Source organism: Panulirus ornatus, chromosome 73, assembly GCF_036320965.1.
Source record: "Panulirus ornatus isolate Po-2019 chromosome 73, ASM3632096v1, whole genome shotgun sequence".
Taxonomy (NCBI): Eukaryota; Metazoa; Arthropoda; class Malacostraca; order Decapoda; family Palinuridae; genus Panulirus; species Panulirus ornatus.
The window spans coordinates 5194426-5221589 of NC_092296.1; the positions used below are offsets into that span (position 1 = coordinate 5194426).

The window sequence follows — 27164 nt, forward strand, 5'->3', positions numbered from 1 at the left end:
ACCCATGTATTCAAGTGTGTCAAGGCTTGAGTGTACACGGTGCTCCGTCATCATGCATGTTCTTGCTAGGAAACAATCATGGATTTATTTTGTACCTTCGAAATCCACGATGGTAGAGAGGTGACGCCTCTCTTCAAAGTCCAGCTTGGCGAAATTCATCGACAGTTTGGCTTTAAGACAAATGGTCCGCTTTAATTACCCCTCACTTGCTTGTTCATAACGACCGTTAATGATCGTTCAACAGCCCATTAGGTAGCGAGAATGACCGGACGTTGTAATTGAAAGCAGAATTATCATTTTTTTTTCTACGAGCGCTGTGGCTGTCGACGGGGTGTGTGTACCCTTCCGTCAGGTCATACCAGGGGGCGACGCTCTGCCAAAACCCAGGGGAACCCCGCCCACTTGATGACAGACACTTCCCTGACCCAAGGGAACCCCCAGGACGACGAAGAGGGGTCCAAGACGACACTTCCCTGACCCCAGGGGAATCCCCTCCTCCACCACTTGAAAACAGAGGCTTCCATACCCACAAAGGATGACGGGGCCATTATGGTAGGACACTGTCCCGGTACAACCTCACGACGACATAACAACTGGTCCAGGACGACACAGGTGACGCACGTGACGCATGTGACGCATGCGTCATTAGAAGAGTTACTCATGGTGTGGGGGTGAGGGGGAGGGGGGGGGGGCGGGTGTCGAGACATGACGTACACGTTACCAGATCAACGTTGCCAAATAAAGAACACTGGTGTGTGTGTGTGTGGACGGGGGGGGGGGGGGGCCACACGTGATTTACCTTTAAAGGTCAAGGAATGAAAGGTTCAGACACAATGGGTGGACGGGTTCTGATTAAGGGGGGAGAGGGGGGTGTGGGGGGTGGCAGAGTGCGAAGGGAGAGTGGGAAACTGTGGGGAAGGGGAGTGTGTGTGGGGGAGGCAGATGCAGTCAAAGGTCAACACTCAGCACACGAGGGGAGGTCAACACAAGACCAGTCAGAGGTCAACAACGGGGTCAAACAGAAGGCGCGGCAAAGGTCAACAGAAAACCACAACGGGGCACAATAGGGCCGTCAGAGGTCAACAGAAAACCTCAACGGGGTCGTCCAAGGTCAACAGGGAGCCACAGTGGGGTCGTTACAGGTCGAAATAATGCTCGTCACAGGTCAACAGAAGGCTAGTCGTGGGGGGGGGGGGGTACGCCGAAGGCGTCAATAGTCATATGAGATATTCGCTGAGGGTGCTGACCTGCGGGGTGCGTGAGGTCAGAGGTCACGCTGACCAACAGACGTAGTCGTGAAGCGTGGTAGGACACAGGTCGCGGGGAAGGAACGGGGTAAGGTCAGGTAGGGTCAGGTAGGGAGGTGTCTGTAGAGGTCGCGGGGAAGGTGGCTCTGAGGTCGTCTGGGGTTGGGCGCCCCCACAGTGTCCTGAGCTGAGGTCGCTTGCCATATCAACAACCCCCCACACCCACACAACCCCTTAAACCCCATCAAACCCCCAGCAGGTCACCGGAGACTCTGGAAACAGAGGTGGCAAATGATGATCCGGTGAAATCGTCAGGGGAAAGACGGCCTCACGCACCATCGGTCGTGTAGTTAAGAGACGCTAACGACGTGAGTCTTCCTTTTAGAGGTCACGGGAGAAGGGTCAGATGTAGAGGGGGGGGGGTCGTCACTGTGTGGAGGTCATACGAGGTCACGGTGGTTTTGAGGTCGTCCACACGATGGTTAGGGAGAGAGAGAGAGAGAGAGAGAGAGAGAGAGAGAGAGAGAGAGAGAGAGAGAGAGAGAGAGAGAGAGAGAGAGACTTACGAATATACAGTAGGGAAGGACTGCTGGGCTGGGTGAGGGATGGCAGAGAGACAGGTGGGCCAGGAGATGGACGGGTGTCCAGGGGGGGAGGGGTAGGTAGTAGAGAGACAGGGAGAAAGATGTGAGACAGGCAGGTCAGGACAGACGAGGGCCTGAGAGAGGACATCCTAATGAGACCTGGGCTCCTGAACCATCAGTCATGCCTAACGACCTCCCTAGCGTCGGAAGGGGGGGGGGGGGGCGCACACACACACACACACACACACACACACACACACACACACACACACACACACACACACACACACACGACCCCAGCCTAAGGTCGTGTGTGTCCGCAGTACAGGAAAGGTACGACCCTGGCAGTGTTACCAGACCAGTGGCGACCCTCCCTCCCCTGTGTGTGGGGTCTGTCCAGTGGTAGGAATGAGGTGTGGTGGGGGCATGGTGTCGGGGAGGGGGTTAGAGGCTGTGGTAGATGTGGGGTTGGACTTGCAGCGGGGGGGGGGGGGAGGTTCTGGGAGAGGTGGGCGTGTGCTGTGGGGGGATCACAGTACAGTGGGATCTGGAACAGGTCACCAAGAGGTCAATAGCTAACCTCAGATGGCCTGTAGAAGGCTAGGTCATCACCACCTGACCTCTAATGACCTCCCGAAGCCAGGTCATCACCACCTGACCTCCGACGACCTCCCCGAAGCCAGGTCATCACCACCTGACTTCCCCGAAGCCAGGTCATCACCACCTGACCTCCCCGAAGCCAGGTCATCACCACCTGACCTCCCCGAAGCCAGGTCATCACCACCACCACTACACCAGACTTTCCTCGGGGGAGACATATCCCGCATTTCCAATAGGTGCTCGCCGCCTTGCGGGAGGCGTGCGGGAGGCGTGCGGGAGGCGTGCGTGACAGCGGCGGGCGGGCGCGGGGGGATTGCGTGAGGTTTGTGTGTGATTGGGTTAGTGATTGACGGGGGTGGGCTTTGAGGGAGGGGGGGGGGGGAGGAGTGAAGGGAAGGGAGGAGGGGTGTTTGCTTCTACTGCAGCGGTCAATCGATAGTTTTACCGCAGTCAACTGGGTTGTGAGGGGGGTGGGGGGGGGTTGTGAGGGGGGGGGTTGTGAGGGGAAGGGACAGGGGGAGGGGAGGGTTGTGAAGGTTCACCATCATGACACAAGCCTTGTGAGGTGTGGTCCAAGCCTCGTGAGGTGTGGTCCAAGCCTCGTGAGGTGTGGTCCAAGCCTTGTGAGGTGTGGTCCAAGCCTTGTGAGGTGTGGTCCAAGCCTTGTGAGGTGTGGTCCAAGCCTCGTGAGGTGTGGTCTTCTGGTGATCCTTCGAGACAGGATCTCGTCCGTGCAGGGTTTACCTGAAACACGTCTCTAACGATCATTATATCAAACCCAATGGCAATTGAGACCAGGTACAAACCACCATTGAATAATCAGTCATCCTCAACCCATGTCCAAAGACATACCAGTGGATTTCCACTAATAAAAGTCCTTCATCTCTTTTCCTTTTATCACTTCATTTTCACTGACTCGTCAAAAAGACACCACGATCTGCCACACCATCTCTCTACTTGAGACAATCCATTTCCATTCGGTCACCAAGTCATTTCTTTGGACATTTTCTACTGAGGACATGCACTGTGATAAGGTCAGACTCGAACATGCACAGTGCTAAGGTCAGACTCGGACATGCACAGTGCTAAGGTCAGACTCGGACATGCACAGTGCTAAGGTCAGACTCGACCCTTGCAAGATGGGAAGGTTTCCCTTGTGACGACAATCATGAAGACCAGCTCCCTCCTCCGCTGTCTTCTACTGCTGCACTGTCAAACACCTTCCACAACCATCCTTTCCTCTGCAATGCGCTCTGCATAACCATACCATCCTGACAGACATTCATCCTCCCCCGTTTTCCTAATAGACGTTCCTCACGCCATGTAACCAACCATCTGCCATCTTTATTCCTTCTAATTCCAGCTATACTTCGCAGGTTAGCCATCCTTGTTGCTCCTTATTATTAACCACTTCTTGAGATGTAAAGACTTAGGATTCCTATAAGTCAGGGATGAGAGAGAGACGCTTTGAAAACCAAACTTTTCGCACATTCTACCCTCACATTTTCTCCGTTCACCCAGAACAATAATTTTCTCCATTCACCCAGAGCAATTCAGTGCGCCTCCATTTTAGCTTTCTTGCACGGCTCTTATCTTCAACCTTCAGTTCTCCCACCGCCATACGTCCTGAACTTTTTATTCGCGTTTATCCAAACTCACTCATGACTTTCTTCGCTGTACATTGATATCACACTGCGATCTGCCATCCTTTCGATGAAGCGACTGCTTCGGAGAGACGTGTGTGGGTGTATGTGCAATCTGAGAGGACGGACGGGCTGACTGACTAGGGAGGATTGAAATGGTTCTGGTAAATAGAGAGGATGAGTGAAGAGAGATTGACAAACTGGATGTGTGTCAGAAGTCCTGGGAGAAAAGGGGAGAAGGTGACCAGGAAGAAAATGGGACAAGAGAGTAAGGGGGTGGGGGGGGGGGGGGGCTTTAGGTGACGGGGTCCGGGCATTGGGAGAGGCGAGAGACGAGCATTGGACAGAATGAGATGAAGCAACGTGGTATATTGGGGGGGGGGGGGGCGACGTGCTGTCACTCGACTGAACCAAGGTTTACGAAGCAGTTAAGGTAAACCGTAGAGTAACCTGTGTGGCTTGGCTGCTTATATGGCTTGATACGAGGGAAGAAAATTGGTATAGTTAATGAAGACCCGAGAGAGAGAGAGAGAGAGAGAGAGAGAGAGAGAGAGAGAGAGAGAGAGAGAGAGACCTAACCTCCTTCACCTTCTTACAACTCACAACCCTCGATGTTCCACACGAGACTACAACACCACCACAACCACAACCTCTGGACAGACGCGATCTACAACTTCCTCAATAATCATTCGTAGAATTCTACGAAGGAAAAGAAAAACAAAGAATATCATCTACGTGTTTTCAAACATTCTATATTATCCTCAAAGATATAATTTCACATATACAAAAAACATGTCTTAAAGGACTATTTCCCTCCCTCCCTCACCCCTGAAACAATATAATCTAAAAAATAATGATCATACATACCCACATACATCAGTGCTAACCTCCATTTTCCTTTCTTGGCGGCCACTTACCTTCCGTTTTCTTTCGTTCGTTTCAGAATAAACAAGTTATATATATATATATATATAACAACCTCAAGGCCAACATCAGACAAATACACTGATCAATGTATGCTTTTGAGAGTTAACTAACAAGCAAGCAAATACATCGAGACTATTTCATCAAACACAAAATTACAAGATTACTTTATTACACACAAATGCTGCAAGATTACATAATCATACACACACAACGAGATTATCACACAGAAATACAGCGAAATTACCTTATGACACACATAATACAGCAAAATTACTTGAACAATACACAAAATACAGCGAGATTACTTTGCCATACACAAAATACAAGATTACTTTATCACACAGAAACACGGCGAAATTACTTTGGACACAGAACACGTAGTAATAGATACAGAGTTTGTAACCAGAAGATCAAAACAGGTAAAGGCCATCAGCGGCATATAACAGAAGAACGTTCAAAAAAACCGACCAAGGTCAAGAAAATGGGATTTGAGGTTGATGTGATGGATAGAAAATGGGCCATGAGTGGTGATGATGCTCAGGAGGAACACAAGTATAACAGAAAACTGGAAATGTAGTATATATATATATATATATATATATATATATATATATATATATATATATATATATATATATATATATGGGAAGGTCAGATGGGATTAAGCTAAATATCAACCACTGGTAACGGTAAAGAAAATGGGATGAAAATTAGTGACAAAAAACGGGAAACGTAATAATAGAAGTATGAAGAAACAGAAGAAACATGATTACAGAGAATGGGATATACATGGTTACATTAAAGGAAAATGCGATGAAGTTTAGAAAAAAAACTGACAGATTTCTAAAGCAATACGAAAATGGGAAGATGGTGAAATGCAAAGCATTAAAAAGAGCAACGTAGGCGATCAAAGAGAACGGGACTGTGGTAAAGATGATAGAGAATGAGGGGCGTTTTAAGAAAAAATAATCTAAGAAAACGGGAGTAAAGAACAGACGATGGAGGAAAATGGGGGTAGGTAGGGGGCTTAGACGATCAAAGAAAACAGACGTACTGTATAGAAAATGGAAGACCAATAACAGTTTGGGAGTGGACGGTGGGGATGCGCGTCCAGTAAATGCGCACAACAACAACTGTCAACCGTGGAGACGACGCAAACACGGGGGTGGAAACCCGAGAGAGAACACACAACATGGGGTGACAACATCATGGGGGTGCCAACTAGGGGGGGAGAGACAGACAGACAGACAGACATGCGACACTCAAAACATACAACAGCAACACGACGACCACTTACGGTGGCATCACCATTCTCGGCTCCCGTCTGAAAAGACAGGAGTCAGCTTTACTACTCTGTAGCAGGACGGGAGTGGTAGACACACACACACTCCCGGAAGAATAAAATGTCTTTGGGGAGAAACCTTCTTTGGGGAGGGATTCTAACCCTCGTATCACTATTGGTAAGTGACTGGACCCCATTCGGTCATTCTGTAGGGGTTGGGACACTCAGTCTCCATCTATACATATTAAATGGGTTAGTGTTCATGATTCTACAACTATTAACAAAAATTTTATATACACATACTTATATCTACTTATATATTACGTCCTACATATATTAGTTCGTGTATATATATTATATATATATATATATATATATATATATATATATATATATATATATATATATATATATATATATATATATATATATATGAATACAAGTATATTCATTATTCACACCCTTGTCTCTCTCTCCCTAACACAGCTATTGCTGGACTCCGCTGGGGCACCCACCCGCCCACGACCCTGCTGTGCAGCGTGTCATGTCGTCATTGACCTCTGCTGCTGGCGCGGTGTGTGTGTGTGTGTGTGCGAGGGACACCACCATCCAGGCATTCCTCCGCGGGTGTGCCGTCTGTCAACGGCCCAGTATGGATTTCGCATCAGAAGTCTCGCTACTGCCTTGCATATCCCTCACGAAGGACTACTGGCTTATTGATCACCAAGACCACGACCAGCCAGCCTTCGCTCCGCCAGCACAGCACAACCACACACACACACACACACACACACACACACACATTCTCACACACACACACACACACACATTCTCACACCCACACTCTCACACACATTCTCACACCCACACTCTCACACACATTCTCACACACACACACACACACACACACATTCTCACACCCACACTCTCACACACATTCTCACACACACACACACACACACACACATTCTCACACCCACACTCTCAAACACATTCTCACACCCACACTCTCTCACACACACACACTCACTCACACACCCACACACTCTCACTCACACACCCACACACTCACTCACACACCCACACTCTCACTCACACACCCACACACACTCACTCACACACCCACACACTCTCACACTCACACACCCACACACTCTCACCACACACTCACACACCCACGTACAGACACATTGCATTCTTCACTTCACCAGCACACACCCACCTATACCCACACACCCACAGTAATCCCTCACTGCACGTCCTCACCATTACAGTCTGGGCACCAGGCTACTCCCAATCGCTGGCGGAACTTGGACGGCGGCGAAACTCATCCAAAGTTTCGTAAGTTAGTTTCGGGTCACCCCTGCCATTAGACGTCATTAGAGCAGTTCATCCCACTACTGAAGGCCAGGGTTCGGACCCTCTTTCAACAGAGCAGCGCGCGCGCGCGCCCCCTACTCGAGAACAATTATGAGTTGAAGTTTTCTATCATGGGGTCGAGTTCGGGGTACACTTGGCTTACAACGACCACCTCGTTTCGCCACAGCTAAGAATATCACCAAATTCAAACCACAAATAGACAATTTTTTTTGACGATATTAATTATCCATGAATAGGCCTATTCAGAGACAATATGATAAAAACAAAAAAATTATCACCAATTTATTTTCTCTACAGGTGAGAGGCTAAAACACATCCTTCTCAAATGATCCAGCTGTTAAACTTACACCAGGATCTGATTTTCTTTTGTCCTTTCTTATAAACTTCCCACGTCAGTATACTCTCAATATCGTGTGTTCTTTCGAGCTATTTCTTTCTGCCGCCTGATATGTCGAGGAGATTGGTGGGTGGGGTTGAGCCATCCGCTTTAATATTCTATATCCGTCAATACAGATTACAAATTTAGGGTAATATTTCTGTCCTCCAGCAGATAACCTGGTCACAGACAATCAGGTCTTGTGTTATCTGTCCTTCCCATGTACTGTCCTCTAGCAGATAACCTGGTCACAGACCATCAGGTCTTGTGTTGTATGTCCTTCCCATGTACTTTATGTCCCATCCTTCTGCCTCCCACCACCTCCTTGGACCAGCACCTTGCCTCATCATACATAGACAGATGCATTATGTAGGGTTAGTGTATGTACTGTATGTAGGAGTGATGTATGATGTAGGGTTACTGCATGTAGTGTATGTAGGAGTGGTTCCTTGATGATGTGTTTTGGTGCCTTATACATAACCAGTGCAGTGTGTGTGTGTGTGTGTGTGTGTAGTCACCTATTTGTACTGTACAGGGAGGGAGGTTTACAGCTGTGGAACACAAAACAGGACACTATATTAGCCAATGTCCCAAAATTAGTGAGAAGCATATTCTTACGTGGAACATGAAGAGCTAACTGAATATTTCCTTTATCTATATACCTAAAAGATATTCTGATATTTGCCAGACGACAGTTCGTCTCCTTGAATATTCTCAGCCACGGTACGCCTACGAGAAGCTGGGGGACGATGTCCACTACCAAGGGCCTCCTACAAGCAGGTTCCTGTAGCTTGTAATATCCTACTGGATATACCCATACTGAAGTGTTCCTTCACTATGTGCTGTCCACATGACCTCACATCAACGATGCACATGACTTGTGGAGTCTGGTTAAGATCCACTTGGACATGATGGAGGCACTTCGCTTCCCATCATGACCTCGGCATCAAACACATTCCGGTCGGGTTGGCATATAACGCCTCGGCCAAGTTGACATTTACGTTGATCAGGAAAAAAAACCCAATGGGTCTTGAACAGTCGTCCTCCAACACGCCAGTGGAGGACGACACCTCATCCTCGACCAAACCCGTTCCGAGATGTTGCCTGCTCTTCCTCCTCCTCCTCCCCCCAGCCATGTGGCTTTTGTCTCCATCCATTACGATAATCGCCGTCGCTATCAAATGGTTTCTTGGCAGCTCCAGACAAGGGCAATACACCCAACCTTCTCATTTCCCTAAAACTGTGTGGGTGGGTGGGTGGGGGTTCCCCTCCGTGACGTCGACATCTGAAAGATTATGTTCCACATGACATCAAGTTCCACATGGCCCCTAGTTCCACATGACCCCCTCACTTCCACTTTCCCCAACCCAAAACCCAAGATCATGTCTGATTCATGTAGTTTCCCATCTGCAGGGAGGGAGTGGTGACCCGAACTTGCTTTCCCAATTATATCTTTCCCAGTCCCGTCCCCCCCCCCCCCCCCCCCGACTCCTGAGAGAGGGAGAGACAGGTCTGTATGTAGAACAAGCCATCTTTCTCAAGGATTCCTTTTTTTAACACACAGGTTTGCCCTGGTGGAAGGCCTCGCGGTTCTACCTTCCTCTGCCCAGTACCATGTTGAACACTTCCAGCTGAGGCAGGTTGACTCCAGCTCCACACATCGTCGGAACATAATAGTGACATACCACCGGGACTCTGAGCCTTATGATGAATTAATTCATGGTAACACTGTATTGTTATCTGCTCTCGATATCTCAGCGCTTCCCCACTACCTCCGCTGCTTCATGCCACCTCGACCGGCGTGGGCGTCTACCAGTGTCTTCCACGGTGAAAACACTTCGAGACTTGTTATTCAGTTCCTCACGTACGTATACTGGCACGTACATGTCAATGTCCCAAGTCATCTCATATCTCCTTATTTTGCCAACAAATACTGATCATGTGTGTGTGTGTGTGTGTGTGTGTGTGTGTGTGTGTGTGTGTGTGTCCTCCACGATACAGTGGCTGTCTAGTTCTTGCATACGTCTGTAGATCGAGTCTCCCCCAACACTCATTCTCCCTTCCCCCTCTGGTCCTTCATATTCAGCCCCACCCATTCGACCAGTCCATGACGTCACGGGTGCACGTCACGAGTGCCGGTGTGACGTCATAAATCCAGAAAAGGGGGGGGGGGTGAGGAGTGGTGGTGCCGTGTGGCAATTTCCTCCTCCCCAACACGGGGCCTCCATGGTACCAGGTCTCACCTTCCCCGAGGAGCTGCTGGTGGTGTGGTGGTGTAGTGGTGGTGGTGTGGTGGTTTGGTGGTGGTGTAGTGGTGGTGGTGGTGTGGTGGTGGTGTGGTGGTGTAGTGGTGGTGTGGTGGTGGTGTAGTGGTGGTGGTGTGGTGGTGTAGTGGTGGTGTAGTGGTGGTGGTGGTGTAGTGGTGGTGTAGTGGTGGTGTGTGTGCCGACCCATTACCTCGGGCGGCGGAGGCCCCGTCTTCCATGTGCGGGTAATTTTCGCCACAGCCAACATAGCCGGCGGGTAATATGCAAAAGAAGTGAATCCGGGGTTGAGCTTGGGCGCTGGCCCGGGCAATTAGCGGCGGAAGGTGGTTGAGAGCGAGTGTAAGGAGGGGCAAGGGAAGGGGGGAGACTGTGGGGCGAGTCTACCCTCCCCATCCTTCGGCAGGGCTAGTGGAGACGGGGTTGGGGGTAGGGACGCAAGGGCCAAGATGGCCAAATACTAATTACATTGCCACTAATGATCACTAATGATCAAGTGTCTGATGGTAATTAATCATGAGTCTGGAGGGGCAGGCAGGGGGGTGGGAGGATAGATGGTTTCTGTGCTCGCGCTGAGGATGCCCTGGGAGGATTTCAGAGCCCCGTGGGTGACCAGCGGGTCCTCAGGGGTGACCCGAAGGTCCCAGGGGTGACCTGTGGTCCTAGGGGTAATTTGTGGTCCCCAGGGGTAGCCCCCACGTCCCACAAGTAACCCCCTCAGGTCCCTCAGGTGACCTCCATGCGCCAGGGGTGACCTCTAGGCCCCAGGGATGTCCCTGAAGCCCCAGGGTGACGCTAAGCCGCGGTCACGGGACACATGCATGTGACGCCACCATACAGCGAGCTCCTTAACTACAGTGGCGTATCCTACAGAATACAGGAAGGATCCTGACGGACGCTCCAGGGACTTCAGAGCAAGCCAGGGACGACCGCAGTGGGATCGAGACGAGTAGGATAGGTGGAGGTAGGTCAAGGTCAGCCAGGGACGGCCAGGACGGGCCGGGGACGGTCAGGACGGGCCGGGGACGGCCAGGGACGGTCCAGGGACGGTCAGGACGGGCCGGGGACGGTCAGGACGGGCCGGGGACGGGCCGGAGTGCGGCAGGAGGCGCGGCTGAGCGGCGCCTCCCAGAGGACGTCTCCTGCAGTGTTGGTGATCGATACGTCCGCCCCTCCCCTGCCTCCCTCACCCTCACAGTGGCCTCCCTCACTCTGGGTCACCCTCACAGTGGCCTCCCTCACTCTGAGTCACCCTCACAGTGGCCTCCCTCACTCTGGGTCACCCTCACAGTGGCCTCCCTCACTCTGGGTCACCCTCACAGTGGCCTCCCTCACTCTGGGTCACCCTCACAGTGGCCTCCCTCACTCTGGGTCACCCTCACAGTGGCCTCCCTCACTCTGGGTCACCCTCACAGTGGCCTCCCTCACTCTGGGTCACCCTCACAGTGGCCTCCCTCACTCTGGGTCACCCTCACAGTGGCCTCCCTCACTCTGGGTCACCCTCACAGTGGCCTCCCTCACTCTGGGTCACCCTCACAGTGGCCTCCCTCACTCTGGGTCACCCTCACAGTGGCCTCCCTCACTCTGGGTCACCCTCACAGTGGCCTCCCTCACTCTGGGTCACCCTCACAGTGGCCTCCCTCACTCTGGGTCACCCTCACAGTGGCCTCCCTCACTCTGGGTCACCCTCACAGTGGCCTCCCTCACTCTGGGTCACCCTCACAGTGGCCTCCCTCACTCTGGGTCACCCTCACAGTGGCCTCCCTCACTCTGGGTCACCCTCACAGTGGCCTCCCTCACTCTGGGTCACCCTCACAGTGGCCTCCCTCACTCTGGGTCACCCTCACAGTGGCCTCCCTCACTCTGGGTCACCCTCACAGTGGCCTCCCTCACTCTGGGTCACTCACTCTCAGTGACGTCTCACTGTAGTTCACCCTCATCCTAAACTAGCCCCAGTTAAACCTTAACTAGCACCAGTGAAACCTTAACTAGCCCCAATCACAACCCTCATCAAACGTCACAAATAACCCTAGTTATAATAACCCTACAGTAGCCTAATGACAAATCTAAACTAGCCTCACTAACAACCCCAAACCCCAACAACCCCAAACGAAGCTCCAGTAAAAATATCTTCCCATTAAAATACTGGCATTCCATAGAGGAAATGCTTGCCCCCGAGCACTATAACAATGTCAAAAAATTAAAGCTAATTTAGCGAAGTTAGCGGGACGAGAGTTTCGCTAACTTAGCAGAGGTCGCTAGTATAACTGAATTACCAAAATCACTTTCACTTAAGTTTAAAAAGCAAATGTCAAGGAATTACCTAAATTATTATTATGTCACCAGCTTCCCCACACAACAGCTTCGTTCAAGTTAGCAACAGTTACGTATGTAATTATCAACACCAATTTGTAGTTAACCGTTTCTCGATGTTATAATTGGCTTTATCAAATTGGTGTTAACAGGTAGTTTACTTAACACCTTGAGCACGACGATACGACCCCCTGAGCACGACGGTACGATCCTTGAGCATGTCGGTACGACCCCTGAGCACGACGGTACGATCCCTGAGCACGAAGGTATGACCCTTGGGTACGATGATATATATATATATATATATATATATATATATATATATATATATATATATATATATATATATAAACTCCTGAGTACTTGAAAAATGAGATAGTAAGGGAGCCACATGTGTGTTTCTACAATCATGGCATAACAACTTTAGTTCTGATCAAAGAAAATCTATTTCCAAATTTTTGAGGAAAAGTTTTTTCATCGGCAGTGGTATTGTGTCTCTCACGAGAATGGCGTACAACATTTTCTGTTGCCCCACAAGAATGGCGTACGATATTTTCTAATATTCTATTTTCCACTTTCTTCGCAACCTATGAATATTTTTTCTTTTTTCTTTTTAACATATAACGTGAAATATTATCGTCTCGAACTTATTATAATAAAACTTTAAACCAATGCGTACATTAAATAAAATAACACAAAAATCTATATCATCCTTGCGCTTCACCTCGTCATGTTCGCTTCACGACCCCCAAAGACGAAGCACGAACAAATACTTCGAAGCTTCGAGCCTCTGTACCGGAACCTAAACCCCTCTACCTGTGTCTCGCCTCTCTGTCTAGCGTATGCAACGCCTCCTGTACGTCCCCTTCAGAGCCAATTATAATTATAGGTCTCAAGTGAGCCGGGCTGGGGGTCAAGCGAAGCCTATAAGCTTCTAGGTCAGGTTGGCGAGGCAGTAAGTTGGTTAGGCGTAAACACTTCCACGATGGCGTTATGTGGTTCGAACGCTTTTGAGCAAATGCTTTTCACCTTCAGCAAAGTTTATGGCTGAACTGAATCAAATATACATAAAACCCACACAATATCATGAGCTGTCTGTGTATATCAGTCGAGTGTCAGCTGATGATGTAGTAGTGGTTGCAGTAACCTAGGAGGGGTCGATATCCCTCGGCGGCCCTGCACATTGTAACCTGCACCACCAACACCAACACACGAGCATTTCTAACATTCCTAACCTGATGTGACGACGTGGCAGCCAGGCCACCATTCTCTCTCTCTCTCTCTCTCTCTCTCTCTCTCTCTCTCTCTCTCTCTCTCTCTCTCTCTCTACCGTTCTGCCCTAAAAGAGATCAGAAATTCTGCACTCCGACAATGGAATATGTGTGTGTGTGGCAGTGGAGAGCAACGAGAGTGAGACAAGCTCAGTGAGCGGTGAGCAGTACGCGCTACGGCCCTGCCTTAGTGGTAGGGACGCTATGCAGGTTCCCTGTCATCACTAGGTTCTTCCCAAACGTCTGGGTGATGTGAGGCGGGTTGGGGCGACGACCATCGCTGAAGGGAGACATAAAAGGGGGCGTACGGATAAGGGAGACTAGGGAAGACGTTAAGGAAAGAGAGATGAGGCTCTGTGTATAAGGGCGTGGGAGGTGTGGTGTGGGCGTGTGGAAAAGGGAGATGAGACTAGTGTATAAGGACATGGGTGGTGTGGCGTGGGCGTGTGGAAAGGGAGGGTTGATGTAAGGGCGGGTGGGTGGAGTGGGGGAGGCTAGAGTGTTAACAACTTCTTTGGAGGCATTATCGACCTACATCATCATAATGTAACGCCTCGCTACACACAGTGTCCACCCCAGCAGGCTGGACGATGGCAGGGGGAGTGAGGAGGGAAGGGTGGGCTGGTCTGTCCCACTCCTCTAACCCACCCCAGGCTGAACCTCATACACTCCTCTAACCCACCACCCGCCCCAGGCTGAACCTCATACACCACTACCATACCCCCCTCCCCCTCCCCCCTAACCCTTCCTTCCCATCTCCTCCCCACCCCACACTTTCCCCCAGCCTAGCCTTACAACCCCCTTCATTATAACCCCCCCACCCCCCACCCCCCACCTCAACACCTTACCCCCTTCCTCAAGCCTACGGGCCTCTCTGCTGGGTGAGGTGGTTCTGGAAAATGTTTTAGCCACGCTCTCTCTCTCTCTCTCTCTCTCTCTCTCTCTCTCTCTCTCTCTCTCTCTCTCTCTGCTGAGGTGGGTATGGTGTAAAAGCTTCAGTCCAGTGTTTTCAGTACGCTTTAGGTGCTACTACGACTTAAAGTTCCTAAAATTTTTGAGTAAGAGCATCAGTCAAAAGCACAATTAGGAACACACACACACACACACACACACACACATATATATATATATATATATATATATATATATATATATATATATATATATATATATATATATGAACACGAATATGTGTGTGTCTGTACAAACAATATATATTTTGTCACAAAGTTTCATTATGGACGGAAGGTCGAGTACGTGACGTCAGAACACGGAATGCTAATGGTGTTTGAGGTTGTACCCCCCCCCCCCCCCTCCAGGGGGCCTCCGTCCCCACACACCATCCCACGTCACTATTGACTGCCCCCCCCCCCCACACCACACTTCATAACCCCGTGTGACACATCAAACACAAGAACCCGAGTTATAAATCAATTTCCTTCATCTTCATCATTTTTCGTAACACCATCTGTGTGTGCGTCTATGTCTGTGCGCGTCTATCTGTGCGTACCTCTGTGTGTGCGTCTATCTGTGTGTGCGTCTGTGTATGCATCTGTGTGTGCGTCTATCTGTGTGTGTCTCAGTGTGTGCGCACGTTTATCTGTGTGTGCGTCTGTGTGTGCATCTGTGTGTGCGTCTATCGTGACAAGGGCGAGAATTCTTTCTGTGGATTTCACCCACAGACATTGCAGTGGATGTTGAGTTCCGTCCGGTTCGGCAAGATGAGCAAGACACCTACGTATCTGTCGACGAACTTGCATTTGTCTGTCTGTATTGGAATATTCAAATGAGGTAATCTCACCTCAGCCATGGCCCTCTCGTCACTACCGATGGACATAGAGAATTGATTCTAGTTGAATGTAGAATTTGATATAGACGGCATTTATATACCACACTTACAGAAGACGAACTTTGAAGAATCATAGTGAACCCTAATTCTAAAGCATTTAGAAAATAAGTAACTCACCCACTTCTAGTTCAAAGTAACCCAACCATAAAAACTTTTTTTATCTCAACTTTTTCAAGAAATAAGTTACGGCATGTAGTTTAAGCCTCTCTCTCTCTCTCTCTCTCTCTCTCTCTCTCTCTCTCTCTCTCTCTCTCTCTCTCTCTCTCTCTCTCCCATGTGTTGCCCCAGGGGTTGGACCAAACCGGTTGTGGGGCGCACACCAAACCAGTTCCATACCGGCCAGGTTTGTACTCTGGGGCTACATTACACCAGTATGGGACGAGGGCTAAACCAGTCCTGGGAAGTTGTATAGAGGGGGGGAGGGGGGATGGACTGGGGTGGCTGTGTGTGTGTGTGTGTGTGTGTGTGTGTGTGTGTAGGGGGCGGGGTTGGTGGGGCGGCGGCGGGGCACGGGGCCAACCGTACCCCGCCGCCGCCCCACAGCAGCCAACAAGAAGGTTCGATTCCTAAAGATCAATGATGAGTCTCACAGGAGCCTCGCTCCCACAACTGACCTGGAGGGAAGGGAAGGGAAGGGAGGGGATGGAGGGAAGGGAAGGGAGGGAAGGGAAGGAGGTAGGCAAGCCGTACCATCAGAGCCAAAGGGACATATAACAAGGTTCACATTAAGTCTGGATCGACCCCTTGACCTGCCCTGCCTCAGCCAGGTATGACCCCTCCCCCCCCCCTATCAGTGCCCCTCCATATGGCTGACAACACCTGCCTCGCTGAGGGGGGGGGGGAGGAGGGGGGAAATGACGCATTCAGTGACGTCAGCAGTGACGTCACGGTACGGACGCACCAAATGGACGCCCTGGCGGTCCCCTCCGTGCAAGAAGGGTGTAAACAACACCACCTGTCACCCCCCCCCCCCCAAGTCCCTCATCCCCTCACCCCCCTCCCCCCCCACGACAAGACAGGCACACTTACTTTCCCAGGGAGGGGGGGGGGAGGGTTTGACTTACCGTACAAGAAGGATGTACGTGGCCCTGTACCCTAATGTAGGTATAGGTACGCTTTCCCCCCCCAGGGTATCTTCCGGGCAAGAGGGATCTACGGTGCGCTAGCATGCCCCCCCCCCCCCCCTCCTAGGGTCATTACCGTGCAAGAGGGGCACATAGTGCTGTATAATCCCTTGCCCACCACGTGACGATGTATAATCCCTTGCCCACCACGTGACGATGTATAATCCCTACATGATCATACATACGAAGATGGCTGCGTATCCCACGAGCAGGGAAGGTTCGCACTGTATAACACGAGATCGAGCCGAGACAACGGTGAATAACACATGAAGCACACCAAGTAGTTCTTCAATACGAGTGGGGACAATATCTAACGACTCTATCATCGGTTTAGCAACGAGCAATTAAGTACCATTTCAGTAGTAGTTTACCAAATATCACGCCGTGTGACCTTGACCTCTGACATCTACATATGAATCTCTCTCTCTCTCTCTCTCTCTCTCTCTCTCTCTCTCTCTCTCTCTCTCGTAATACATTGCTATTATCCCCATTACTACGGTCATCAGAGGTGCTGCTTGCTCAGTATTGATATATGACCTTCTGACCTTGACCTCTGACCACTGACCCCCTCAAAAAAACCCGTCCGCTGGGGTAGAGTTGCGTCTGCAGCATCTGTGTTACGAGTTTGGTCCATATCAAACGACGCAGTAACGAGATATTGCGTATTTCATGTCGGTACGCACGAAAGACGGATGGACGCACGGATTAATGTATGAACGCATGAGGCACTCGCACTGACGCATGGGGCACTCACACTGACGCATGAGGCACTCGCACTGACGCATGGGGCACTCGCACTGACGCATGGGGCACTCGCACTGACGCATGGGGCACTCGCACTGACGCATGAGTCACTCTGACGCATGAGTCACTCACACTGACGCACGGGGCACTCGCACGGACGTACGGTCGTACACACGGACGGGGGAAAACCAACGCATCACTTCCCTGGGAAAAGTGACGGAAGTGTGACGCACTGTGACGGTCGGAACACCTGCTAGTGTGACGGTGACGGGGAGTGACGTGGGTCAGGTGATGGTGGTGGGAGTGTTGGCGACTGATGGTGGAGGAGGAGGAGGAGGTTTGTGTGTGTGTGTCATCAGACTAATGTGTTTGGACGCAAACATAAGTTTCGGGCCTCCACCCTTCTGCCCACATCAACCCCCACACCTCCCCACACCCACCAGGGAACGACCCCCGGCACTGTACCGACCCCCCCCCCCCCACACCTCTGACGTCTACACCGGCTCAAAATCTCCAACACAACACAAAACTTGCCTGCAAACCATTTTCTAAAAGCTTTTGTCTTCTGGCCTCCAGACCCCTGAAAACGGCCCAGAGCCAAGAATGAATCAGAAAACGGAGAGGAAAAACGAAAAATCAAACACAAAAGGATACAAAGAGAACGGCTTGCGTGGGGAAATGAAGACGAAAACGTAATTCTAAAGAGGGACGCGTATGCGTGGGAGAGAGAGAGAGAGAGAGAGAGAGAGAGAGAGAGAGAGAGAGAGAGAGAGAGAGAGAGGGAGGGTAGTGTGTGTGTGTGTTACCCCTGGATATTCCTATGTGATACATACGTACTATCATCATCATCAGGTGACTACAGTATAACATAGCTGACTGTAGGAGAACATAGCTGGCTATGCTACAACATAGCTGAGGGCACAGTAGTGCTATCTTGGGCAGGATGACGGATTTGGCCTCCCAGGATACAAGATAAGATAACCAGACAGACTCAGAGCCTCATGAATCAAGCCACGATAGCAATAGAGGATCGGGTATTTCCACAGGCCCTCCAAGGCCCATGCTCTCCTCCCAACACACCTCAAGTTCATCAAGCAGTTCGAGCTGAAGCTACTTTGTACCAAACACCCCCGCCATCGTCCACTTCCGTCACCTGTGATCCCTCATCCCCGAGGTTGCAGTTCGGCACCATACAATTGGCTTACAAGAACAGCTCTTGTGAACTTATCAGTAAGCAGTTGTACACGCCTGATTACCACCTCCTACCCAAGTTACAATCTAACTTCTTGGTATTTATAACTTCAAGCTCTGGCTAAACTTTGACCAACAAATCATCAAATATCACCTTAATCAGTTCCCTCAGTAGCCTAACTGTACACGCATCTCGCAAGGTTGCTGGACTGCCAGCGAACGTTCTCTCCAGCTCACAAGAAGAGTGGAGCAACCTTGGGATGACTACGGTGTTAGCATCTTTAGTTTGTCTCTGGCAAAATCCAGGAGGGAGGCCTGGAATCTTCCAGCGAAGAGGAAAATGGCTCAGCCAGCGTGGGCCTCAGATTCGTGGAGTATATGGAGGCTGCATCCTACTGGAACCGTCCGTCTTCCAGGTACTAGCGTGGCTCTCAGGATCAGCGTTCCAGCCTGCTGTGTGGATCGTCAACACTCATGACTTTCTCCCTGTGACGGGAGGAGTCGCCACCTGTGACGGGAGGAGACGCCATCTGTGACGGGAGGAGTCTCCACCTGTGACGGTCACCATCAGTCAACGCCTTCTGGACCTATATACCCGCCTCCTTATGGAAGGCCACGCCAGGCAATTATTAAGACCTTTGCTGCTGAGACAACACGGACGGTTCCAGCCACAGACCAGGTGGAGGAGGAGTGAGGAAGGTCTGACCTTGTGTTAATGGCGAGTAGACGAAGTAGAGAGAGAGAGAGAGAGAGAGAGAGAGAGAGAGAGAGAGAGAGAGAGAGAGAGAGAGAGAGAGAGAGAGAGAGAGAGAGAGAGAGAGAAATGATCGCGATGACGTCCATGGAGAGAGAGGGAGGAAGGGATCAAGCCTCGCCCAGGATAACGGCGCATCACAGACACGGCTTGGCAAGCACAATGACACGGTGTGCAGTCCCACCCACCCGAAGGAGAATAAAGTTTCTGCAATGGATGCAAGATAGACCCCGACTCCCTTAGGGACTCGTACCTTCAATATATCTGCAGATGAAGCGATGTTCATAAGGGGAACAATAGAGGATTTCTACATCAACTTACAAAAGGACTTCATGAAGAGCACAAAGTTGGTCTGGACCTTGGCTGATGAAATTCATCGCGAGTAAACGTGGCGTAACGAGGATGGTTCACGGTGACAGAAGACCTTCATATGAGTACATTACCCAGCGGGGAAGAAGCGGAGGAGACCAGTGTAGAAGAGACGTGGAAATCGACCTCGTCCGCTCCTTTAGTCGCCGAAGTCCCAACTTAAGGGAGCAACTAAGGGCACCGACTGCCTGCTAGTAAATAAGAGACTTCCACCAAGTGTTGTGTGATGGTAATGAAGGCTCGAGAGACGGTGGACCACGCGGGTGTACAACTCCCTCCCTGTGTACAGTACAAACAGGTCATTACACTCGCTTGACCTATACCAGAGTCTGCTTGCCAATGACGGAGGAATTGTTGGAAATAGAAAGCCCATGCAGTCAACCTAGGCACACACGGTGGCTTAGAACCTTGGCCACAAGTGGGGGAAATCTACCTCAGGCAAAGTCAACGTAGAATAGTAAAACCAGGAGCCAGGTAGCATAACACGAGCAGAATATGACTGTCACAGGCCAGGGTGTTGGCATACACACCCAACGGGAGAGAAGTAATCCCAGACGACAGCAAGCAAACGACAAGCGTTTATTTAAGAGATGGACATAAGTGAAAATAAATGAATACCCAACTTATCACCCTGAAATAAGTAAATACCCAACTTATCACCCTGAAATAAGTAAATACCCAACTTATCACCCTGAAATAAGTAAATACCCAACTTATCACCCTGAAATCCAGCCAGGTTGGGAAGGCAGGGGAGTAGGACTCGTTCACAGTCGAAGTCGTCTTTAAGTCCAAGGACGAGGTGTCGAGGACAAACGTTACAAGTTAACTCGACCTTCCCCTCGAGGACGCATCCCCGCTATAGGCGACCCACTTGAAGAAGCCAGCGCCAGGATCTCGTGGAGCTAACGTACAATAGGCGCTCTTGAATTAAAGAAGCAGAGCCGAATCCAGAGGGATGGGACACAAGCCTTAAGCCTACCTACACCAGCGGTGATGAACGAGGCAGATATGACAGATCGTCTCCTGTGCTCCCACGCTAACACGGTATTGATGACCTTATGCCCCCACGCTAACACGGTATTGATGACCTTATGCCCCCACGCTAACACGGTATTGATGACCTTATGCTCCCACGCTAACACGGTATTGATGACCTTATGCCCCCACGCTAACACGGTATTGATGACCTTATGCCCCCACGCTAACACGGTATTGATGACCTTATGCCCCCACGCTAACACGGTATTGATGACCTTATGCCCTCACGCTAACACGGTATTGATGACCTTATGCCCCCACGCTAACACGGTATTGATGACCTTATCTGTGGATGATGGAAGGTAAGAGGCTACCAAGATGGACCCACTGACTGAACCTCTCTCTCCCTCCACGTCTATGTAAATGATTTACACACACATACATACATACACAAAAATATACATACTCAATACAGTAACTCGTTACCAACGGTGTGTGTGTGTGTGTGTGTTTAATACTGGTCATTATGCATGTGCCTAAGACAGCACTTCCTGACACCATTTAGTGTATTATGCTGCCAACACAGGAACACCACCATCATATGGCTCAAGCGTCTGATTATCAATACACGTTACACGTCTCACTGACAACACGTCTCGGGCCCCCCTTCTCCCTCCCCCTGCCAAACCGTCCACACAGGTGACCCATCATTATACGGCCTCCGCCCTGGACCGCTCCACTGGCTGTCCACCTCCGGGCCCTTGCGAATCGATGGGCCTAAATGAACAACACCCCGACAGACCTGCTCCCCCTCAACCTACCACACCCCTCCAACAGATCCGCTCCTCCCTCGTCCACCTCACCTCTCCAACAGATCCGCTCCTCCCTCGTCCACCTCACCTCTCCAACAGATCCGCTCCTCCCTCGTCCACCTCACCTCTCCAACAGATCCACTCTCCCTAACCCACCTCACCTCTCCAACACCTACAACCTTAAGCGATAAACTACAAAATACCCGGATAAATAATAAGGGACAAGATCAGCCACCTCCCCGAATAACAGGGTCGCTGGAATGTTGTTGTGAGAGATTCAAATCATTACAAGACAGGTTCGTCTACCACCGCTCCAGGATATGGGAATGGAGGCAGAACAAGCCTCTATGATGAACCCAGGTCACGAGATGGGCAAGTCTCGAGCGCCGTCAGCACCACGGCTTCTGGCTGGTCCTGGAAGATGCCTGTAGAAGGGGCCGGCTAGGGGGCTCAAGCTTCCGTCATTTCTGGAGGGAGTCCGGCTGATGCTGGAGGCCATAGACGAGGCAGGGGCGCTGGAAGCTACTGCAGCAGAGTTGAGCAGGAGAGCAAAGGGTCTCACAGGAACATCTTACTGGTTTCCAGGAACCTCGTTTAAGGCTGGGGTTCGGCAGACACTACCTATGGAAATCTGGAACCTCAGGGACCAAGGCTAGGGTTCTGCCAGAATGTGGGTTCCAGGAACCTCGTGGGCGGGGAGTGGCTGGATGATTCAGGACTGTGGCGACGCTTCTGCCTTGGTGTCATTCCAGGGATCCAGGAAGGCGAGGCTGGAAAGGACCTCCATGATGGGGTTGGCGGCCTTCCCGGGGCGAGGACGAGAGTTCCAGCTGGACGTCATGCTTGGGGGAGAGGCGGTGGTGGTGAAGCTGGTGGGGAGAAGGAGAGGTTGTGGTGGTGGGGGAAGAGTCGACGACCCGGAACACTGCTGGCTCCCCCAACTCCTTCATCCCCCCCACTCCTCATTCCCCAACACCCCACCAGAGGACTCCTGCCAACTGCTGAAGGGGACGATGACGGAGGGACGATGATCGAGGGAGACGACGGAAGGACGATGACGGAGGAAGACGACGAGAGGACGATGACGGAGGGAGATATGGGGTACAGTTTGGGGAGGGGGTACCCCATCATGGTACAGGGGAAAGTAGGTACATATGGTGGAGACCACATACGTGGCGGAGGGGGTGGATGGGAAGGGGAGGAGGTAACCACTGTACGTCAGGAGGGAACGATGAGGGGGGAGGGAGGGGGAAGGGGAGGTACCACTTTTTGTAGGAGGGGGGGAGGGGGGTACAAGAAGGGAAGGGAGGAGGAGGGGTGTGTGGGGGGTTGGGGGTGGTACAGTGCCTTCCAGCCATCATGTGGGAGCAAGCTTGACCTGTGGTGTGGGGCGGCTGGGGAGCTCCTGTTGTCAAGGGAACTGACCCACTGCTCATCCTCCCTCCAACACCCAGCTCCTCCACCGACGTCCTCTCCCTCCAACATCCAGCTCCTCCACCGACGTCCTCTCTCTCCAACACCCAGCTCCTCCACCGACGTCCTCTCTCTCCAACACCCAGCTCCTCCACCGACGTCCTCTCTCTCCAACACCCAGCTCCTCCACCGACGTCCTCTCTCTCCAACACCCAGCTCCTCCACCGACGTCCTCTCTCCAACAAGCCTCCTCCCTCCCTCCCACCAGCTCTCAAAAATCGAGTATTATGAGTTACTTTCATGTACGTCTGAGGTCAGACCCGGCCTGACCTGCGCTCAACCCTGGGGATGATGACCTGTAATGAACCCCTAGGGTGATGATGACCTGTTATGACCCGTAATGAGCCCCCGGGGTCATATGATGACCTGTCGAGACCCGTAATGAACCCCTGGGGCCACAATGACCTGTCATGACTCACAATGAACCCCTGGGGTCACAATGACCTGTCATGACTCACAATGAACCCCTGGGGTCACAATGACCTGTCATGACCCGTAATGAACCCCGAGGGAGTAGGGGAGTGACAAGTGGTCACATCTGTGTCCCTCTCTCCCCACACCCCCAACACCAACACTTTTCTTTTTCCAAGTGAGGAAGGGAGTGAGGGAGAGGAAATCGTAACTATGAAGAACCACGAGCAAAGGAAAAATGTTTCTAAGTTTCAAAACCAACGACAAAAAATCAAAATTATGTGGTTCACTTTCAAAGAAAAAAAAAATTGGTGATATAAAGATATAGTTTATTTTTTCTGGTTTATGACAAACGCTCATTCGTCGTAATGGGGTCGTAACATACGACGGTGTGACGCTCTTGTGACGGGAGGATAACAGACTGCGGTGCGCAGAGTGACAGATGGCCGTGACGCGTGACAGGACACACACACACACACACATATATATATACATAATATTCCCTCCCTCCCCTTTTAGTCGTGGAGGGATCGGGGGCTGGAAATCCTCCCCTTCCGTTTTTAATTTTCCAAAAGAAGGAATAGAGAAGGGGGCCAAGTGAGGATTTTCCCTCTTAAACTTAGTCCTCTTTTCTTTACGCTACCTTGCTAACGCGGGAAATGGCAAATATGCATATATATATATATATATATATATATATATATATATATATATATATTCCGCAGTGTTAACTCATTTTTCCGTTGGTAAAAACAGATGTAATACAAATTTCCCTGTTGTTATAGAGCCATGTTTGTTATCTATACCAAAATCATGATATTTACGATCATCTAAACTGCAACATTATGTTTCTTAAAGAGCAAAACATATCTCTCTCTCTCTCTCTCTCTCTCTCTCTACTGTGTATTGGACTGTTATCTTTGTCTCGTCATTTTGCTCCTTTAATGATAACATCGTATTATCTTCCTGTTCGTCAGGTTCTTCACCTCCTTCACTCGTACACCTTCAGGTCGAACCCAGGTCCTAAAGGTACAACGTCCCCACCGAAGGCGTCGGTCGCCTTCCAGGAGCTACAGCTGAACGCCCGTCGTCCCGTCGAGTTCGGGCGGCGTGTCGTGTACCCACACTGCCACGTAGCGTCGCTGGGCTGGTGTTACCAAGCCGGTAGACTACGCTGGCCGGCCGGCCGGCCCTCAGGTAGCAGATGCATTTGCCGTGAGCGGCGGAGGGGCACGCGGAGTTGAGCATCTCCACCACCCACCCTGGCCTGCAGCTTACTCTTGTAAACCTCCTAATCACACGCACACCTTCGCTATACGTATCATCCATACACCTCTCTTTTTTTTTCTTTGTTTCACAGAGCTTCCACCTGGAGGCCTATATGTAGCCACCCACCTTCGACAGGCGTGAAGGTGAAGGGCGTCGCTCTCGTGAGACCTTCAGGAAGGCCGGAGAATCGTTCTGGCTCTGTCCTCTGATAAGCGCGGAGGAGTTGGCAACAGGACTTACGACCAAGGCATGAACTACACGCTCATACGAACTACACGCTCATATATGCTACAGGATTACGATTACCCGATGTATTGGCATTTCTTTTCCTTTCCCCCACCTATCACTTTAGCTACTTATCAACGTTCTCTCTGGCTTTCGCACACACCCTGCGACCCCGTCCCAGTCCACGCCGGCAGGAGGCACGAGAGACGAACCCCGGGAGTAGCGAGAGAGATCGAGATCTCGAAATCCTCCATCGTGTTAGCTATGGAACGACGGAGGAGAAAAGAACTTCTCCCACTGTCTACAATCCGCAGTGGGCAGCACTAGTTCCTGCGGTAGTGACTGGAGGAGCGGCAGTGGGGGAGGCCGCTCCTCAAAACAACCTATAACTACAGACACACTGAGGGGAACTACTTGGGGCTAATTTACCTCCGGGTCATTCTCGATGGCCATGATGACGGGCTGTGGGTTCCTTCCTAGGGGCCGGACGCAGGGCTGGGCAATTCCTCGGCTGCGCAAACTTAGAGAAGTCCACACACACCACCGGCTTGGTCGAAACTAAAACTTTCTTGGTATCTTAAGAATAGAACTTGAGGACACACACACACACACACACACACCACCTCTGCCACAGAGGGGGCCTTGGCACTCAACACCGGCCAACCAGACCAGAGCGTAACGTGGAAATAGACTCCTGCCTCCCACGTGTGCAAGCCAACCTACGCCCCGTTTTTTGGTGGCGCCATCCTTCCACCACTCCTCATCCCGTTTTCTAATTTATTCATTTTCTTCCGACATCCTCCGGCGCCTCTATAGATTTATACAATGAAATAAACCAGTGCAAAAGCTCTTCATTATTTACGGTACTATGATAAACCACCACAGAAAACGATGTGTGTGGTGTGACAGTATAATTATCTATTTGTACTGTACGGGGAGGGACGTTCAAAACTCGCGTGGAATCCCATCTCTTCAACTTTATTATCATACAGCTTTTTAAACCTCCAGGAACTGCTTGCATTCACAGTTTTATCACTTGTTTATCGCATTTGCCTAAACACTCTGATGTAAAAGAATTATTTTTCTCCATATATTCTTAGTTTTTTGATTAGTTTTTAAGATGGTTTGTGGCTGATGAATGTTTGTATGGCTCTGTATCCTATTCCTTATTGACGATTTTCATCGACACCCACTCTCTCTCTCTCTCTCTCTCTCTCTCTCTCTCTCTCTCTCTCTCTCTGTCTCTCTCTCTCTCGATGGGAGGGGGAAAAAATCCACAGCCTATAGACCTCCTCCCATTGCTCAGCATCTTTGTTGCCTTCCTCAAGACCACCTCTATGAATTCTTCTTGTGTCTTCACGAGCGCTGGGTAAAACCTGGAGATCGCTCACTATAATTCCAATCTTAAAGTCACACCGACTTTAATGCAGATGTTGTATATTCTACGTATTGACCAGCAGGTAATCTGTCTCTGTAATAAGTTCTATGACGTAGTCTTCATCTCAGAGATGTGGGGCTGATGTCTAACCTTCCCGTCTCTCCAACACACACACACACACACACACACACACACACACACACAGTACTTGGCGACCAAGACCATCCATACAAAACTGCGCTGGTTCTTCCTGGCTCAGCAGACAGAGGCTCCTAAAAATACCACCTGTCTTTAGCCTCGCGCCATGCCAGCTAGCTTTAGCCTCACAGATGGTAAAAATTCCGCCACCGCTGATCTCACAGATGGTACGACTCTAATTTTACGAAAGGTAAAAGATGGTACACTCATTCTGTCGCCCTCAATCACACAGATGGTTGGCGAGGTGTCTTACTACGACAGAACAGATGGTAGACCAGATCTGTTGCCACTAACGTAACAGATGGTAGACCAGATCTGTTGTCACTAACGTAACAGACTGGCAGACTATCTGTTTGCCACTAAGGTAACAGATGATAGACTACATCTGTTGTCACTAAGGAAACAGGTGGCAAACTCGATCTGTTGCCACTAACGTAACAAACTGTAATCTAGATCTGTTGCCACTAAGGTAACAGGTGGCAGACTAGATCTGTTGCCTTTA

The 27164-nt window shown here is 50.5% G+C and overlaps 1 protein-coding gene across 16 annotated transcripts in view; it reads right to left on the reverse strand.

Moving 5' to 3' along the window:
- Positions 1 to 27164, reverse strand: part of Atpalpha (sodium/potassium-transporting ATPase subunit alpha) — a 201627-nt gene that overhangs the window by 111440 nt on the left and 63023 nt on the right. For 6 of the 16 annotated variants that reach the window (XM_071661202.1, XM_071661196.1, XM_071661194.1 and 3 more), the window contains exon 2: positions 6299 to 6325. The exons of 7 other annotated variants lie outside the window; for them this stretch is intronic. In XM_071661202.1, coding sequence (XP_071517303.1) covers positions 6299 to 6325 — 27 coding nt within the window. Of the gene's footprint in view, positions 1 to 6298; positions 6326 to 25515; positions 26683 to 27164 lie in introns of those variants that run through there. 3 more of the 16 variants (XM_071661199.1, XM_071661203.1, XM_071661206.1) reach the window with 3 other exon arrangements.